The following is an 18068-nucleotide window of genomic DNA, read 5'->3' as shown; positions in this document are numbered from 1 at the left end:
ATATTTGAAGTGTGGTAGGACGAGACTTGTTTTGTTCAAGTCCTATACTTAATTAATTAAGCTATTTGTATACATGAGAAAAGAGACCATGAAGAATGTCTGCCTGCATATTCCTGTGGTTATGAGGTCTCGTTTGAACAAACTGCCATTAATTAAACTAAATAGAGCATGGCATATTAAGCCTGCTAGAGAAAACACGTGTCCTTTGGTGACTTTAGTTAAAGGTATCTGCTTTCTGTAGATCTGATACTAATCCTGGCCAAATTCCCAGTTAAATTTGACTTTCTAATTTCTAGTTTGAAGAAAATATTATTTTTCCTTTGGATTCTTTTAATCTCTTTCTTCATTTGAAATAATGTCCCTTAGCTGTCCCTTTCTCCCCCCATGCCAAAACTTAATATTACAACCTTCCCTGACTGAAACACATTCAGATACTAATTTGTTTGTGTCTGGCCATCTAACACATGTCCCATGCATAAGAAAGCCTCCCTGGAAAGTCAGAATGACAAAAGGGGCAACTAGTGTGTTGCTGGCACTGCTTACATCCTTGCTTTGCCAAATTTGGGTACTGGATATTAACTCTGTGAATAAGACATTCAGGTCACACTCGGAGCTGGCTGCACTAATGAAAGGAATTTAAATGGTATCCCAGCATGATGAGGTGTTAAATTACAACGCTAGCGTCTATGTATAATGAAAAGCTGGCAGGGTGAACTGTATAGATGGACAGACTTTGATACAACGTTAAAGAAAAGACTGCTTTCTTTATGGCTTATGTCTGTGTGGGTGCTGCTCTGCTGTATTTGTGATCTCCATCCTTGCCCTTTGCATATAGGATATTTGCTTGGGTTGTGATGTGTTCAGAAAGGCAAAAACCTATGTTATTCTGGTGATAAGGTTATACAAACTTACATACAAAGCCTCTGGCTAAAGTTGCCATGAAATGAAGACTGTAAATCTATGTCCTTCCCTGCTCACCTCTGTATAGTATGAGATCAGAAAAAAATTGTAAATATTCAATGTTCTTTGTGGGGCAGAAGTTCACTCCAATTAGCAAATGGACACAGCCCTGTACTGTCTCTCTTGCTCCTTGCTCCCTGCCCTTCCTAGGTGCTGGATTATGTTGTTTTTGCTGTATTGCTCTGAGATGTTTATACGTACTCATTCTGCTTAGCTTCTAGCACACCAACGGTTTCCATACAACCAGATGTTTCAGGCGGTTGGGACTGGCCCAGCAAACCAGGTATGTGTCGTAAGAACATAAGGACACTTAAGAAACCCTTAGTGAACCCTGAGAGAGGAGAGGCTACCAGTGACTGCAGACAATGAGTTGCCACTTTCTGCTGCTTAGCACATTGATTAATACATTGATTAATACAGCAAAGCTTGGATCAGGATTTTAGTCTTGTCTGAACTGCAGCAAGTACTATTGCTCTGCTCTCCCAGTCATCCATGTGAGCGTCTGGCTAGAGATTGCTAAACTTCTTCAAAAATCTGTGTTTCCTTCCTCAGAAGACCAGGGCTTGAGGTGGGACAGGTGGGGGTGTATGCAATTTTGTTTTGTTAAGATGTGGAGTCAGGAGGACCTGGGAAATGCTGTACATTCCTTGGATGCTGCTAAATAACAGCATGATTCTTTTTTACTCCTGGGAGAGTATGTGTGTCCTACCAAAACTTGCTTCCTGAAGGCTTTTAGTTCTTAAAATATATCCATTTATCATAATTACTCTGTCACTGCAGACAGTCTGGGGAATGTTCTCGTTGCTGAGCCTAATTGTGAGTGGGAGTGCAAGCAGTCTGGGCCAACGCTGAATTGAGAGTGCTCAGGAACCTGACAACAATACACTTAATTTTAACAGCAGTCTTGTAACATTATGTGACTGAGCACTGGTTAAGAGCTGCACTCAGCTAAAATAAGGATAAAAATTGATGTGTTTTGTTTTTTTTTTTTCTTCTCCCCTTTCCTTTCTTTAAGGCGGCCTAGGTATGGGAAGCAGGTCAGCTGCCACCAGTCCTACAGGATCCCTCCATAGCACTCCTACTCATCAGCCTAAACCCCAAACACTGGATCCATTTGCTGACCTGGGGACTCTTGGAGCGAGTTTAGCAGGTTTGCATCCCTTACACAAAACGTTACCAGCTTCCTCTGTCTTAGAGAAATAAAATGAACAACCTGATATATGACAAAGAACTTTGTGGGTTTTCTCAGCCTAGCTGCGTGCCAGTGCCACTTTGAGGCATTCCCTCCTGCATAATTCTCTGTAAGTTTTTAGCAAGCCTGTGCTTTTACTGATGTTCCATCAAAAAAAAAAAAAAAAAGTGCTAACAACCTGTTGGGAGCCTGTAGGCTACATGGTTTGCAAAGTGAAGCCTCAGTCTCAGCAGCATCCTTAGACAAAAACTCTTGATACTGATGATTTTAACTCCAAATGCAGAACTGTTGCTGTAGACCTTGGAGCAGTGCCTGGGAACAGGTGCTGGCTCTTTAAAGCTCCTGGGGTCCTTGAGGAAATATTTTGTCCTTCTAGCCTTGACTCACTTTCCTCCTTTTCTGAAGAAACCTGTGGAACCTCACTAGTCTGGCTCCAATTTGCAGCATTATCGGAAAGTGGAGTCCAAATCCATTTTCATTTTCACCTGGCCACAAAGAACTGTTTACTTGACTCTGAGACAAGCATTTCCTCCTTGTTTTATCTCACAAAACTATCAGCAAACCATCAGCCCCAACATTTAAAAAGTCAATTTTGACAAATAATTTAAGTTTTCCTTAAAATCCAGCATGTCAGTCTCCCTGACTCTGGTAAATAGATTTTTCTCCCCTTTGTCACTGCCCTCAGCTCTTTGCAAGCCATTGTGGTTTTATCTGATGTTTGTTTTCTCCTTTGCGTCAGTACCAGCATGGTTCTGGAATTAGGTTTCCCAGTTCCCTCTGCTGGATCACTAGCTGCTCTGCAGGAGCAAAATAAAAAGAATGCCAAGACTCATGTCAGAGCGGTTGAGGTGCTTTTAAAGCATGTATTCTGTAGCAAAGCTATGGGGTTCAAAAACAAATGACTTGGCTTGCACAGGATATTTAACCACATTTTTGTTGTTCATAACTAAGTCAAAAGCACTTGACCCACTTTCCATGGCATGTTCCAGAGCTCAAAGTTAAGTGTGGAGATTAGTCTCAAATAATAAAACATCAACACTAAATATCACCCAGCACAAACTAAATCAGAGAACCAGCCCCTAAAGTAACAAGGTGCTGAAAGAAACACCTCTGTGGGATAACACCACAGCAGCACAGCGTGAGGAGATAGTATTTCAGCGTGTCAACTAGGCAGTGCCTCTATAACACAGCAGCTGTGGTTCCCAGCTAGCTGGGTGTCACTGTCCCTGCTTTTCCCCAGTAAGCTGCTGCTCTGATTTCACTGCGAGCTCCAAAGGCGGGTGCTGTCTTTTAAGCAGTTTGCAGAGCGGTGGCAGGAAAGTTGCAGGGCTTTGCATGATGTTGCGAAAGTACGGTTGTGGCAGAGCTGAAAGTGGAAGCCAGCCGCCTGGGGGATTTTGTTTAGGTTCCCTTTTCGGAAAGTGAGTCATTGCCCTGTTTTCTAACGCACGCCGTCACTCCTTTTCCCCGTACCGTGCAGGTGGGCCTTCGTTTGCCAGTAAACCAACCACGCCGACAGGCATGGGAGGAGGATTCCCCCCCTCGCCGCAGAAGCCCTCTCCCCAGCCCATGGGCGGCAGCAGCTGGCAGCAAGGAGCTGGCTACGGCTGGCAGCAGGCACAGCCCAAAGCCCAGCCAAGCATGCCTCATGCCTCTCCCCAGAACAAGCCCAATTACAACGTGAGTTTCTCAGCAATGCCGGGAGCACAAAGCGAGCGTGGAAAAGGACCAGCTAACGCTGGTAAGCATTTCAGAGTTCAGTGTCCAAAAGGTTGGCTCTTTGCAATGCTGCTCAAACATTTGCATTAATGCTCAAACACCAAAGCAGGCTACAGTCTCTCAAGCAAGTCATGCTGATCATTTGATTTATGAAGTTCAACACTACTTGTCCTGTCCTAGACTCTAAAGCATGCTAATACTTAGAAAATCCTGGATTAAAATGGGTGATGATGATAATTCTAAAGTAGCATTAGCTTATACCTCTTTTGTGAGAACCTACATATATTCATCAGCACTCTGAGACTGGTAGAGTGTGGGGAGGGTGACTGGGGTGGAAAATCTGTGTTAAATAAACCTGCATTGTGAGAACAACTTCTTGCTTTTCAAGATTCAAAACCAAAAGTGTCTGCAGATTTTGAAGATCTATTATCTGGCCAAGGTTTTAATGCTCACAAGGACAAGAAGGGGCCCAAAACAATAGCTGAGATGAGAAAGGAAGAAATGGCTAAGGAAATGGACCCTGAAAAACTGAAAGTAAGCAACGTTCCTATTTATGTGGTTAGTCATTCAATCTGTCTTTCACTCTCCTCATGCTGGAGGCTGCTTAAACACTGCTCCTGAAAGGTGGAGGGGGGCAGTCAGTCACTGGCTTTACTGCATGTGAGGGGCAGCTGAGCAAATGATCATCTAGGGCCAAAAGCTGTGCTCCTGTTTTAGCACTTAATCTAGGGCACATCCTTCATGGCATTGCTGGGTTGCAAGCACATACGGTACCTCTCATCCTTGTTTGCCATAAGGTAGGTGTCTGAACTTGGCAGTGTCATGAACTGCTGTGCTCCCCATCCACGTCCCAGACAGCAATGTGATCAGAAAACGGTCAGATACTGCAGGTAGTGGAGAATATCTTAAAGAATCTCCACTATTGCATCAGAAGGAGAGATACCGCTTAGAGAAAGGAGTGAGTTTTTCTAAAAGTAACGCCCTCTCTCCTGAAATCGCTGCTCTTTCATCCGGCTCATTTGTAAGAAGCTAAGGTCTCTGCCTGTCCTTCTGCCAAACCCAACTTTTGGCCAAATGAGGGACCTCACCTCAGAATGAGACTGCCTTGGGGCAGAAAGTGAGAGCTTCCTGCTGTTTGTTCATATAACACATTTTCACACCTATCCTGGAGAGGTGAATATCCTTTGGAATGCAATTAAAACTCCAAGGATTCATTTCTGTCCTAAACGAGACTGTGGCAAGCAACAGTGGCTTGCACAGTTCATGGCTACCGGTCTGCCACATTACTGCAGCTCTGATTAGCAGGCACAGCTGATGGAACTAAGCCTCGGTCTCATTAATCTTGTCTACTTTGGAATTCCCTCATCTCACCAGAATAAATTGCCAAACTACAGGTCTATTATGAAGGGAAGGAAATCAATTCTGTCCCACTCTGCATTGGGAATATAAAGCCACAAATTGTAATTACAGAAAGATACAGAACTGAGAGTGAAAGCCCAAAGCAAAAGACAAGCAAACTTCTAAAAACCAGAAGAGCAGAATGAGTGGTTATTAATACTTTTTCTTTAACTTTTTGGAAAGTTTAACATTTGGAAAGTGCATGCCAGCAACCATGCTGCTTGTAATTGAGCTGGGCAGCAGTCATGCCATCAGCTGGGCGGGCACGCTTCTCTCAATTCCTGAGCTGTACAACTTCAGCAATTCGTGTGGTACCACTTGATGTGTGCGACATTTTCCCCTCAGCAAGCTGCAGAATTACTGAAGCGTGATTCTCCATTCCCAATACCATTCACTTTGCTCTGATGCATTTTATTTTGTTGAATCACTTCTTAAGCCTCGGAGTCTATTTACACTTTGGTTTTGGTGTTTGCATCCCTGTCCTCCTCCCTTTCTGCAAGTGTGGGCTAAAATGGCAACCACTAAGAGGGACTGCATCATCTAGGGAAGTGTTTTATTTAACTGCTGGATTACAGATTTAAAAAAAAAATCAGGCACATGGAGACAATTTGAGGCTTCTGACACAGAGTTTAAAAGGATTTGCAATGAAGCCAATTTTCAGCATGAGTCTTTTGTGCATATCTAAATAGTAAAGTCTTCTAAAGATGTGTATCCACAGCAGAGTTCCAATCAAGCTTATTTTTAAGTATGCAATTAAGCTTGCCGAAGAGCCACGCAGTTAAACATTTCATTTATCTTTTGACTGTTCCATCTAATGATTGTTTGGAAGTGTTCTTTGCAATGGACCAGCTCAGTAATTTTAACAGGGGTGTTGCTCTGGGTGTTTCTTAACTTTCAAGTAGTGACATAAAAATTACAAAACTGACAGATATCTTCAACAAATATCTCCCAAAGGCCTTCTAAAACTTGGGGAAAAAATACGAGATGCTCCTTGGAGTCATTGCTTTTCAAATGTAGAAACCTTTTCCTACCGGAATCTGATGTATCTGTATTATCTGATGTAAGGCATAAATTAAGATTCACGTTCATCTCTTCAGGTCCTGGAATGGATTGAAGGGAAGGAGAGAAATATACGAGCGCTCCTGTCCACTATGCACACGGTCTTGTGGGCAGGGGAAACCAAGTGGAAGCCTGTCAGTATGGCAGATCTTGTAACGCCAGAGCAAGTGAAGAAGGTCTACCGGCGGGCAGTGCTTGTCGTTCATCCCGACAAGGTGAGATTTTCCTAGTTCACACTGTTCAGAAATCGTCACTGTCCTCAAAAAGTAAGATTAATTATAACGTGTTAAATGCGGTTGAATAATTAATTGGTACAAACAAGTTTGTAGTTACTTTCTAGTTCAAGATTTTTTCAAGATTTAAAGGTGAGAACTGCAACTGTGTCTGGTCCCAGGTCTGTGCTTGCTACAAGCCACTCTGAGCAAGAGATTCTCACCTTCACTTTGACTCTAAGCTGTGTTTCTGGTGAATGACAGCCCAGAATATTGTGCCTGCTAGAGGAGATGGGGATGTGGTGAAGGCAGGGGTGGGTCCTACAGCTGAACTTCTAAAACAGAAGAATCAGGTTCTGATTATCAGACTTGTGGCTTCTGGTCTTGCTGCTTACGCTTAGCAGCCTGCATGCAATGACACAATCTGGGAAACTGTCTGGTGATGAGGCTTCCACCTTGAAGGAAATGGAGGCTCTGAGGTTTTCAGGGCAGTGGGTGGCAAGGCTTGAGAAGATGCAGGCTGCAGAGAGGATTGCAGGGATGCTGCTTTTATCAAGGAACTGTGTGTTAGTGGTAGCTCTCCCCCTTCAGTGCAGGTAAAGTGCCTCTTGCAAAGCTTAGATTAAAGCTTTTTGCCCCTCTTGGGACTGCATTGCTTCTGAGGGGCTATCAGCTCTGAGGAGCAAAAGAGCTGAAGAGCTAAGAAACTTTTAACCTACAAACAAGGTAAGCAGCCCTCAACTGGAGTCAAAGAAAAAAATGAAAACGATTTATGGAAACTGAACGATAACGGCTTGAGAATCTAACTGCACAGAGGTCTGCTTCTGGTAGTTGCACTTGGTAAATGTGATATCTCTGTTTCTGTTTCTGTTCCAGGCCACCGGGCAGCCATATGAACAATATGCAAAGATGATATTTATGGAGCTAAATGATGCCTGGTCAGAATTTGAAAACCAAGGACAAAAACCCTTGTATTAGATACTTTCTCAGTCTCCACTACAAACCTGTGCTAGTGCTTGTATAGTCTCTTGTCACAAATGTCACAGATCAACCAAACTCTGGCTGGAAATTCAGAAGTTTCAGAAAACTAAGAGCCTAATACTTATCATGAAGAACAAGAGAAAGGTTTCCTTATACTTGTTTCAAGAATCCTGAGCTCAAAGGAACTCTAGCCACCTGGCTTGCCATATGGGAGCCAAGAGGCTACAGTTACTCGTAACATTTTTTTCCCCTTTGGATTCTAGTGGGGTGAGAGAGAACACATTCTGGGAAAAGGTGGAATTGTTCTGTCTCTGACACAGTGTATCTGGTGAATTTCCTACTTTTTTTGTGTGTGTGTGTGCAAAATGTGATATGGCAACACTTCACTTGAGTTCTCTAACTGGTGGTGAAGCCCAGACTTTGATGTACTTTCTTCCTAGGTTTGGATCAACCTTTATCAAATTTAAGTGCTCGGATGTGATTTAGGCACATTTCTAACAGTCACCATTTGCTGCTTAATTGCTCATGTAGTATAGTATGTCTGAGTAGAGACAAAGCCAAAGCCTGGGTTGATCAGTGTGGCAGCTTACTGCTGCTTTATGCATTAATACTGTACTTCACCTCACAGTCCAGCAGTGAAATGTATGGAACAAATTCCTCAGCATCACGGAGCAAGTGTCTTTAAAGCAAACAACAAGTAATTGATGTTAAACTGCACCTTGTTGGCTTGTTAAACAGCAGTTCTGGGGGAATCATGAACTGGGGGGAAGGGTGGTTCCACAGTTGTAAAAAGGGAAGGATGAGCACTGTACTTCCCATGAAGTTCTCATCAGTAGGTTGAAAGCATCAAATAAAATAAATATCAACAAGCTAAAACTCTGCTGAGAAGTTTTAGCAACTTCCTAGACTATAGGTAGCACTTCCCCTCCTGAGCATTCAGAAGACTTTTTCCAGCCCACCTGCATCACCTCTATGCCTTTATCAGCTCCAGAACATGTGGCAAAGGCTCTTGGCAGAATGCAACCCATTGCAATTTCACTTTCAGACCGTGGTGTACAAGCTGTCATGTAGACATCTGTGGGCCAGGTCTGATTTTTGAGGTAAATACACTGCAAATTGATTATCTTAGAAGTTTGTTTTGGACCAAAGCAATAATATCACAATGAAGTATCTTTGCTGAAGCATCTTTCCTAGTTAAAAACCAAATTATGCTCCTCACCCCAAATCTGACTTTCTCCTTTTCTAGAATCACTAAAGCTAGCAGTTCAGTTACCAACAAATTGTATCTGTATTTGCGCTTTGAGAAGGCAGGTACATGGAGAAGATAGGCAGGAAATCATTTGTATTTGCTGCTTGGGGATCAGGTTGCCATCTGATGTGAGTCTTTAAAGCTGGTGGTTTTTAAAGACAATCCACTTGTTGTTGCACTTAAATTTTCAAGTGGCAAACCTTTTACTGCAAAGACAGTGTGTCAAAGTACATTGCTTTCTGTATAAAAGTCATCCTTTTGTTGTATCGGTCCATTATTTACTACCATTAACTGAAAATGTGAAACCAACACATAGGTCTCCTTTTATATAAAGGACCTTAAGATAATAGTAACAAACTGGATGTTATTTATTAATGTTTTGATCCAGTATGTGCTTGTCTTATTTAAAGAGATATCTGGAATGTGAATTATGTTCCTGTGATTCGTTGGTTTGTTTCTCATTCACATTTGTAGATATTGTGACCTATGCCTATATAATAAAAAGGATCTCATTACTATAATGTACTTTTTTTAATAATGAGAACTACATTAGCTTTGTATCAAGTTTGTCATGGCAAACAACTCTGGATACTCATCTTCACAAAATCCAAATCCATCATTAAACTTTATCTACCAAAAGAAACCTTACCCCACTTAAACTTTGATTACTTCATCCCTAATGTTTTTATGGATGCATGAAAGTATTAGGACGTATGTATATCAAGATAATTAACTAAAAAAAAAAAAATTCTTGTCATATCTGGTAGTGACAGAGGTTATCAATGTTCAGGTTTACTGTTTGACTAAATTATTGTAATTTTTGTAAATACAGTATATACTCAATGAAATTGTGACTGGTCTAAAACATTTGTATATACATTAAAAGCTCAAATTAACATTGTGGTGTGGTTTGTGCTGGGGGGTTGAGGTGGGGGAATTCTGCCTGCTTGCTTTCAACAGGTACCTTCTCTGTAAGTGCAGGATAAGCAAAAAAAAAAAGCTGAGTATATTGTAGGTCCCAGATCTTTACGTTAGCAGTAGCTATACCAAGATGCAAATTTGTATTGAATTCCCTGGGTTTTATTTGTTGGGAAATAACTTGTCTGTATCAGACCCGATATGGAATGAGAAGAGGTGGTAGCCTGAGATGGGGGCTATTTAAAGAAAATCTCCCTTGGGAGGTGGGTTCTAAGGGCTTTGCAAAAATTGTTACTCCAAAAAGGCGGCTTTTGTGCCAAAGCTTCCCCTTTGTATGACGGGGTGCCAAAACCCTCAGTGCTTGAAGACCTGCCCTAAAAGCGACGTGGCGGAACTGGGGGGTGAGCCGGGGGCTCCTAACACGGATGGGTGCTGCCGGGGAGGGGCTTTTTGGGGCGAGAAAAGGGTTTTTTGGGGAGGGTGCTGCGTGAAGCCGTGCACACGGGGCCCTGTCCCCTCAGCCGCCTCAGCGCCTGCCAGGGGCGGGCCCCCCCCCGCCCCGTTACCATGGCGACGGGCAGCCCCTTCCCGCCTCCCGCCCCTTAAAGGGCCCGCAGCCCCTTTCCGCAGCCGCGCTCCCCTCCCAGCCGCCGCCGGGCCCTTTAAGGGCGGCCGCTGACGCGCTGGGCGCGGGCGGGGCCCCGCTGCCGGCAGGCGGAAGCGGCGGCCGCCACCTCAGCGGGGCCGCGGAGCTGGGCGCCGGCCGGGAACATGGCGGGCATCAAAGGTACCGGGCCCCCCCCCCGTACCCCCCCCCCCCTTCCCCTGCTCCCGGTAACGGCCGTTAACGGTCGGTGCCCAACGGTTCCCAACGGTAACCCCCCGCCGCCTTGTGCCCTTGCAGCTCTCGTGGGGCTGTCGTTCAGCGGAGCCATCGGGCTGACCTTCCTCATGCTGGGCTGCGCCCTGGAGTACTACGGGTGAGCCCCTGCCCCGTTATTATTATTATTATTATTATTTATTATCGTTATTATTATTATTATCGTTATTATTATTTTTATTTAAACGCTCCCCTCCGGGCTTCTCGCGGCCCCGCGGTGCGTGTAGGGTGCGGTTTCGTGGCTGCCATGGTTTTGGGTTGAAATCGCTCGGATTCGGGCAAGCTGCTGCTGCCTCCCGTCCTGCACCTCCTCAGGCGCTGCGGTTGTGTCCCGGAGGGGCTGCAGCCCCCAATAACCCAATTTTGGGGCGTGCCGGGGCGGCTCCTGCCCTGCGTGAGGCTGTGAGAGGCTGAGCCTGCCAGGCAGGGGGGTGGGGGGGGCCCTGCTGACAAAACCTTCTGCTTAAATCTCTGACTTTAAGCCCATTTTTCCAACCACAAAGTAAGGCAGCAGCTACTGCGATCGCTTTTCCTGAACACAACACACTTCCCACTAAAACACGCACTAAACTGACAATATATCTCTTTTTCTTCCTCTCCCCAGCGTGTACTGGCCGATGTTTGTCTTAATATTCTACTTCATCTGCCCCATTCCCCACTTCATCGCAAAAAGGGTGAGTGACGACAGCGACGCGGCCAGCAGCGCCTGCAGGGAGCTGGCGTATTTCTTCACCACCGGCATCGTGGTCTCCGCCTTCGGGTTCCCCATAATCCTGGCACGGGTCGAGGCGGTGAGTTCGGCTGGTTATAAGAAACCAGTCACTGAGTATAACCTTTAAGCACGCCCTTGTTTCTTTCTAAGCCCGGTGAGCCACTTTTGTTGGTGAATCCTTTCAGTAATTTCTTGACTGTGCTGTTTCTAGATTTTGATGAAAACTCTCGCTGCTGAAACTCTGTGCCTGTGCAGCTTTGTGACCTGAACAAAATGACTTACGTGACTAAAAAGCTTTTAGATGTTTTCTTCTAGCTTTGCTGTGGCCCGCTACAAGATATTGCCCCCTCCTTCATCTCATGCCTCTCTCTGTCATCAGCTTTTCCGGTGCTTCTTACGCCACCTTTCTTATTTTTATCTCAGAATGTCTGCTTTGTCCATCTAGGATGCTGAAAACTTGGTGACTGGAGCACGTTATCAGTTAAAAGATAAAAGGCCAGACTGCCAGAACTGCCCTCCTGGTTTTCAGAGCATTTCTCAAGCTCATGCTTTGTCCTCTCAAAGTCTGAGGAAATTCTGCTAACTTACTTTCTTTGCTTTATGAACTGCTCTTCAGTGGTGAGATTTTTGTCACGGTTATTTCCAAGGCAAAGAACTCTCTTGTCCTGTCTCCCAAACTGCCTAATGAGATTCCTGTGTTTGTGTTTTGTTTTGTTTTGTTTTCCCTTCGGTCTTTCAGTTTTGCCTAAAGCTCTGTCTGCTTAGCTATAATTTATTTTAACGCACAATGTCCCAGCGTTATGTTTTTGTTCCGTTGTGGACCTGGCAACAGGCAGAACCAGAAGTGACCACGAGGGGGAACTCTAATTCATAGCTGTGTCTTTTAAGAGTAAACGTCCTTTAAAATAAATAATAAACTAAATAAACTAAATAAAATAAAATAAAAAATAAATTTAAAATAAATAATAAACTTAGCTGGGCAGATAGTTACAGAAAGCTGTAAGGTCCTGTTACCTTTAAGGCCCTGTGCTGTTTTCTGTGCTTGTTCCTGGCATTTATTTGAAAGTCTGTCTTTTATTTTCATACCTAATATTTAAAAGAGAACACTAATCTAACTGAGTTTTTCTGCAACTTAGGTATGTTTTAGTGACTTGTATGGCAAGGTAATGATTTTGGTCGAGAATGTAGCACCATTAGTCTGTCTGTTGAAGTCTTGCATTAATAACAAGTAGTTGCTAATTAAGTAATTAGTAGTATAAATTGAATTATTTATACTTTGTTTTTTCTCTTCATGCTTTTAGCACCTTTCTGTAGTATTTCATTTAGCTTATCTAATGCGTATAATTAACTGCCCTGTACCTGTCTTATAAGAACTGCTTTGATTGTTTCATTTCCTTGCATTTCAGATCAAATGGGGAGCCTGTGGCCTGGTGCTGGCTGGCAATGCAGTCATTTTCCTTACTATCTTAGGCTTTTTTCTTGTGTTTGGTAGAGGAGATGACTTTAGCTGGGAGCAGTGGTAGGACCTCACCCTGACGCTGGTAACGTTTTGCAGCATACATCGCCGTGTGTATCTGTGTCTGTATTGCAACATATGTATGTGTGCACGCCGAGGCGTACGTGTGTGCATATGCATGTGACATAGCTTTCCACTACCAGATCATGACGTGCTTTTTAAAATGTCAGCCAAGGGGGAAGGGCCTTTGTGACAGCTCTTAACATGTCCAGTAAAAATTGGGATCGCCCTTGCAAATTTATCTACAAAGAAGTTTGGAAAATGTAAACTGTTTTACTCTTTTTTTCAGTATATATGCATTAATTTCTGCTCTAATCAGAGTAGTATCGGTGTATGAGACGTTGGTCAGCATGGCTGTGTTTTGTTTTTTTAACCATGTAATCCAAATAGGTCAATAGAAAGATTATCCTACTTACTGTTGTTCAACTTGATTGCCTCTCTACTTTGATTATGGATAAATGAGTACTTGCTTTCCATTTGAGCAATTGTAATTCTAGTTGATTTTCCTGATAACAAAAAAATAACAAACATAAGTTATGCAAGCTCTTTTATTGCCTAACCAAAAAAAACAAAACAACTGGTTAAAAATCCTCCCTTCCTTTTATGTTGTTCATTTAGAAACTACTTTGTTTCCCCTCTAAAGATCCTCTTGATTTGTCCCTCTTCAACTTAATGACTGTAGATGTATTTTGGGAATAATCTAATGTATTTTAATGCTCAGAGCTGACATTACTTCTCTGGAAGGTTCATGGAGGAAGAAACTACTCTCAGGACACTTACAATCACAGCATACAACTCTATTCCTATGTGTAAAATGCCTAAATCGCAAAGAATGAGTGTTCTGCTGGGTAGGACTTCCCTCCTCAGTTCTCATTGCTTTTAAAACATACTTACTCAAACAGTTTTTCTTGTCTGTAAGAAAAGCTCATTATATTAAAACTATATTTTTCTGATGGCATTATCTTACTAAACGTTTACATTTATAAGTGAGTTTGTTACTATTTTGTCTTGCTGAATCCTTTGAATACAGATGCATTCTGATACAACCCTAACTCTAGAAGACTTTTCAGTAGCCTACAAAGGGATAAAAGAAGAGACACGTAGACACGTTAGCTTATTATTCCATAGGAAAATGGAGATAAGGAGATTCCTGTTCTGTGAAGTAAGAAACTGAATTCCCACGTGGGGTATGTTTTACTGTTGAGTTCTTTAGATTAGCAGATTGCAAGTGAGTATTTTATAATTCCTGTTAGCTCACAGCTGACTGCTGTCACCCAGCATTAACTGTAAGGGACCTTGTGCAAAGAGGTAACAGAATCAACTCTACGAGATGTGGCGGCTTCACTGATGCAATGGTTTCTGCCTACTAAATTGTATGGAACTACTTAGGATGCTCTCCAAACTCCCTCATTACTGGTGTACTGCAAAACAGAGTCCTGTGGATTGTTGCACAGAGCAAAGCTTTACGAATTAACGAATGTTACATGAGCACTCTGATACTTGGTCTTTTGTTCATGCTCAGGGCCGTAGAAAAAAAAAAGGTATAAAAGTCATTCTGGGGACCAAGTAACATAGTGTCACTTCAGTAGGAATGTGGAGTGTCGTCCTTCAGGAAGGTAAATAATTCTTCTATTTGATTAGATAGAAAGCTTTTAATTACATGCTTTAAACACAAACTTCAGGTGTGTATAAAGTGAACACTTCAGTGGTGAGGAATGCTGAGTAGCTCTAGTTTATACTGAAATGTGCCTTAAGCTGTCGTTCTTGTAAAAGAAGAGTTAACAGAAGAAGACAAGTTTTTTTTCTGAATGTTAATGCTTCCTCACAGATGAAGCAGGAACATGCCTGTAAAGATGCTGGGTGTAAACAAGTTGTCCACCAGTTTCTTCTTCCTGACTTCAAGTGAAATCTGCTGTGTCCTACTGATTGTAAAGTACTTTTGGGGAAACTGTTCTAGTTATGAGCTGAGTTGTTTAGAGCAAGCACAGTTTCTACATAGAGGTCCTGCTTTCATTTTTGAAGAAGTCACTTTTTTCCCCTGTATCACAGCATTTTTCATTGAAGTCGGTGAAGTGAAACAACAACAGTAATATACAAATGAAGTGCCTGATTCTACACAAACCTGAAGTCATTGCAATCATTCCATTGAACTCCTGTTAAAATACCTGGGCTTGCAGCAGGTTCTTGAGTATTTTCACTCCTCCGAATTCATGGACCAACGGCTGCGATAGAAGTCTACAGAACTATTCAGTTAGCACTGAGATTTTGCTTTTGAGACAGTGGAGTAAAAACAAGCTGACATTAATTTTTCTTTAAATTAGAGAACAGTTACTGTAGGATCTGTTAGTAAATAGCGCGTGTGTGTGGCAGATACAGGCAGTGAGCACGTGACAATCTGAAGTGAAAAGGAGGACTAGAAGTAGTAGTACATCGTTAAGGAGAGGTTGCTTCTTTGACAAATTATGCTATTGTACTGTATTTACTTTGGATATTACTGTGGTTGGTGGGTACCTCATGAAATGGCAGGTAGATATTGGATGAAGAAAGCGAATGCTTCTCTTGTGATGCAGCTACGTGCACTAATACTTAATGTGAACTTCATGCAGATTTCACCATGGACTTCTGTTTTAAATTGTCTAACTTTTAAAATTAATTTTAACCATGTTTAAACCATGGAATTTTTGAGCTCTTTAGAAGTAAATTTCCTTGGACGAGTTTTCAATGTTTGAGTGTCAGGGTAGAAAAATTCTCAATGCTAGCTTCACTCATTGACACAAACCTGGTGCTCTGATGGCCAGTACTGGGCACACTGTCACTATCTACCAGTAGCAATTTCCTGTGGTTTCTCTGAAGTTGTTTTCATACGTGGAAGTGAATGTTATGTATCCAAAGTGCCTTAATTACAATACTGTGCTGATTTTGTGAATGCTTATACATGGAAAGATCGTTATTTCATAAACAGCTGAAAATCTGTTATTGCATTTTTATAAAGCTTCCTTGTCAATTAATCACATTTCCTGTAATTCAGATTGCAGTGCAGCTTTTGTAACTTTTGTAAACACTATTCTTATTTTTCTGTGATCGCCAGGTTCTCGAGATGAAGTATTAAGACACATCCTACTTTTCTTTTTGTTTTGTCTAATAAAACTGAGTAAACATACCTGGTGTTTAAGTCTTTGTCTTTATTATATTTCAAGAGCTGACAGAAGACTCCTGTGTAAGAGGGAAGATGAGAGGAGCAACATATCCAGTGCTTTCCTAAGGGTACTGTAGCTGCCAGACATGGCCACGGCAGGGAAGTTAATGAGTTGTTCAAATGCCTGTTGTACTGGTGATGATGTTTCTTAATGGGTAAAAAAGGGTCTTGGAGGGGGTTTTCAGACACTGTGATCCCCGGGGACTACATGTATCTTGCCAGGGGTTCTCCCACATCTTTTTCACACCCTTTCTGGAGCTGCATAGGATGTGTCTCAGAGCTACCTGCAGGTGTTTTGGTACCTGTCCCCCTGATCATTAACAGGGCATCAAAGCTCTCTTCCCTTCCCACTTTTCCTTCCTATTACTCCTGTAGCTCAGTTAGTGGCAGTACCGAGTAGGTGATCTTGATCCCACCGCTGCTTGCGAAAATGAAGCCTGCTCAGTTGGTTTAACCCTGGCTGTGAAACACCCGCCATGAGGAGAAGGTGGCTGCAGTGTCTGGGTTCTAAATTCTGATATTTTCTTTGCTTTGATTTGAGCATCTAAGCTTTGGAAGAGGTGAGTATGCTTGAACTTCAAATCAGCCAATTCAAAATCATTGCCCTGTTTTGCAGAACAAATATTTGGGATTGCCATTCTGTGCTGCCTCACCCAACTCATACTCTGCTTATAGAGTGACTTCAGGCTCTAGATTTTGAATGGGAAACTTGGTTCCTGAACTCCTTTATTCCACCTAATTTTGGATTTGGCAGTACTATGATAATATAGGATATGACTTATTTTTCCTACTCCTCCCACCCTTGTTTTTGTAGCTGCTCAGACAGAGCCGTTTCCTGTCAACTTGTTTAGCTGGGGAGAAAAAAACAAATATGCTTGAGTCTTGAACTGGTTTTACAGTCAATTCAGTCCTCTAAGCTTGTCACTTTCCTACTTGGTTATGACCTTGGATAACTTTCTAAAAAATTAAACAGTCATAAAATGAATCTAAGCTCATCAATACCCAGACATTAACCAAACAAACTTGTCCTGGGAAGCTGTGCAGAGGCTGTTACTGTTAAACTGAAAATTATGTAAAGCTCTACAATGATCTCTGTAACTCTGATTTTAATTGTTAACACAGTGTGACTTTTCAGATACTGCATCATTTACTCTGCGGGGATTGTGTCTGAGCTATGATAATGGATGAAAAGACTATTTCATTAAGCTGGATGCACACCAGGTACTAATGACTAATTGATTTGTTTAAGTGGCCTCTGCAAATACATGACCAGTACATACTGGAGGGCTGCACAGGGAAGTGTCTCTTGATAAAATATGGAGGGGAGCATTGACTGCTGAGTTGGGATTGAATTTTAAAGATCAACTGGACACTCAGAAACATTTTTCTTCTGTTGCCTGGTGCTGTATTTCTCTTTTTTTTTTTTTTCTCCTAATGTTAAGGGTGTTTTTAGCCATGCCTCTCTTTTTGGGAGTTACATTCACAAATTGCTTACAGCAGTTCATGCCCTGTAGGTAGGACTTTGGCTGGAGGTATTTTGCTTTCTATTCTGGAATTAATGTTCCCTGTACGCTAGTTCAAGACTTTAACAAACATTCTGGATACTGCTGCTTTCTGCTGGCTCGTTGTAAATGAACTGTTTGATTGCTCCCTGTCTCCTCTCCCGTGAGGGTGCTCAGTCCTTGTCTGTGTGTGCAGACAGCTTCCTGCTGGCCCGCAGCACCTGGGAGCCTTTTGCCCCTGTCTGAAGCAGGGAGAGAAGATGGGGTTTATAAATACATACCCCCCCTTCCTCCACCCCTAAAAAAAAAAAAAAAGTCTTAGATGATAGGAGGAGGTTTATTTTCCCAGTGAGACTAAAGCTACAGCTTTGTTTATTGTAGTAATTTATGTTTAATTAACGTAATTGTACATAATTGCGCATTATACAATCTCACTTACAAGCTCACTTTAGAATCTTTGCATATAGGATATAGGAAAGGCTTCTTCCTATGAAACATACTTACAGCATTGCTGCCCATTATTAAAATTAGGAATTTCAATGAAATCACAGAATGATGGGCGCAGCTGTCCTGG

The 18068-nt window shown here is 42.4% G+C and overlaps 2 protein-coding genes across 2 annotated transcripts in view; both read left to right on the top strand.

The window, feature by feature from the left end:
• Positions 1 to 9619, top strand: part of DNAJC6 (DnaJ heat shock protein family (Hsp40) member C6) — a 43653-nt gene extending 34034 nt beyond the window's left edge. Inside the window, exons 14-19 of the mRNA XM_084290937.1 lie at positions 1175 to 1243; positions 1976 to 2110; positions 3633 to 3893; positions 4260 to 4405; positions 6367 to 6543; positions 7417 to 9619. Coding sequence (XP_084147063.1) covers positions 1175 to 1243; positions 1976 to 2110; positions 3633 to 3893; positions 4260 to 4405; positions 6367 to 6543; positions 7417 to 7518 — 890 coding nt within the window. The 3' untranslated portion in view covers positions 7519 to 9619. The remainder of the gene's footprint in view (positions 1 to 1174; positions 1244 to 1975; positions 2111 to 3632; positions 3894 to 4259; positions 4406 to 6366; positions 6544 to 7416) is intronic.
• A 792-nt stretch (positions 9620 to 10411) lies between these two features.
• LEPROT (leptin receptor overlapping transcript) lies at positions 10412 to 15950 on the top strand. The gene is made up of 4 exons (XM_084290734.1): positions 10412 to 10475; positions 10593 to 10668; positions 11173 to 11359; positions 12687 to 15950. The coding sequence occupies exons 1-4, from the start codon at positions 10460 to 10462 to the stop codon at positions 12801 to 12803; spliced, it is 396 nt and encodes a 131-aa protein (XP_084146860.1). The 5' UTR covers positions 10412 to 10459; the 3' UTR covers positions 12804 to 15950.
• The last annotated feature ends 2118 nt before the right edge of the window (positions 15951 to 18068 follow it).

Source organism: Netta rufina (genome assembly GCF_964035555.1).
Source record: "Netta rufina genome assembly, chromosome: 8".
NCBI lineage: Eukaryota > Metazoa > Chordata > Aves > Anseriformes > Anatidae > Netta > Netta rufina.
This window is presented reverse-complemented; position numbering and strand designations above follow the sequence as displayed.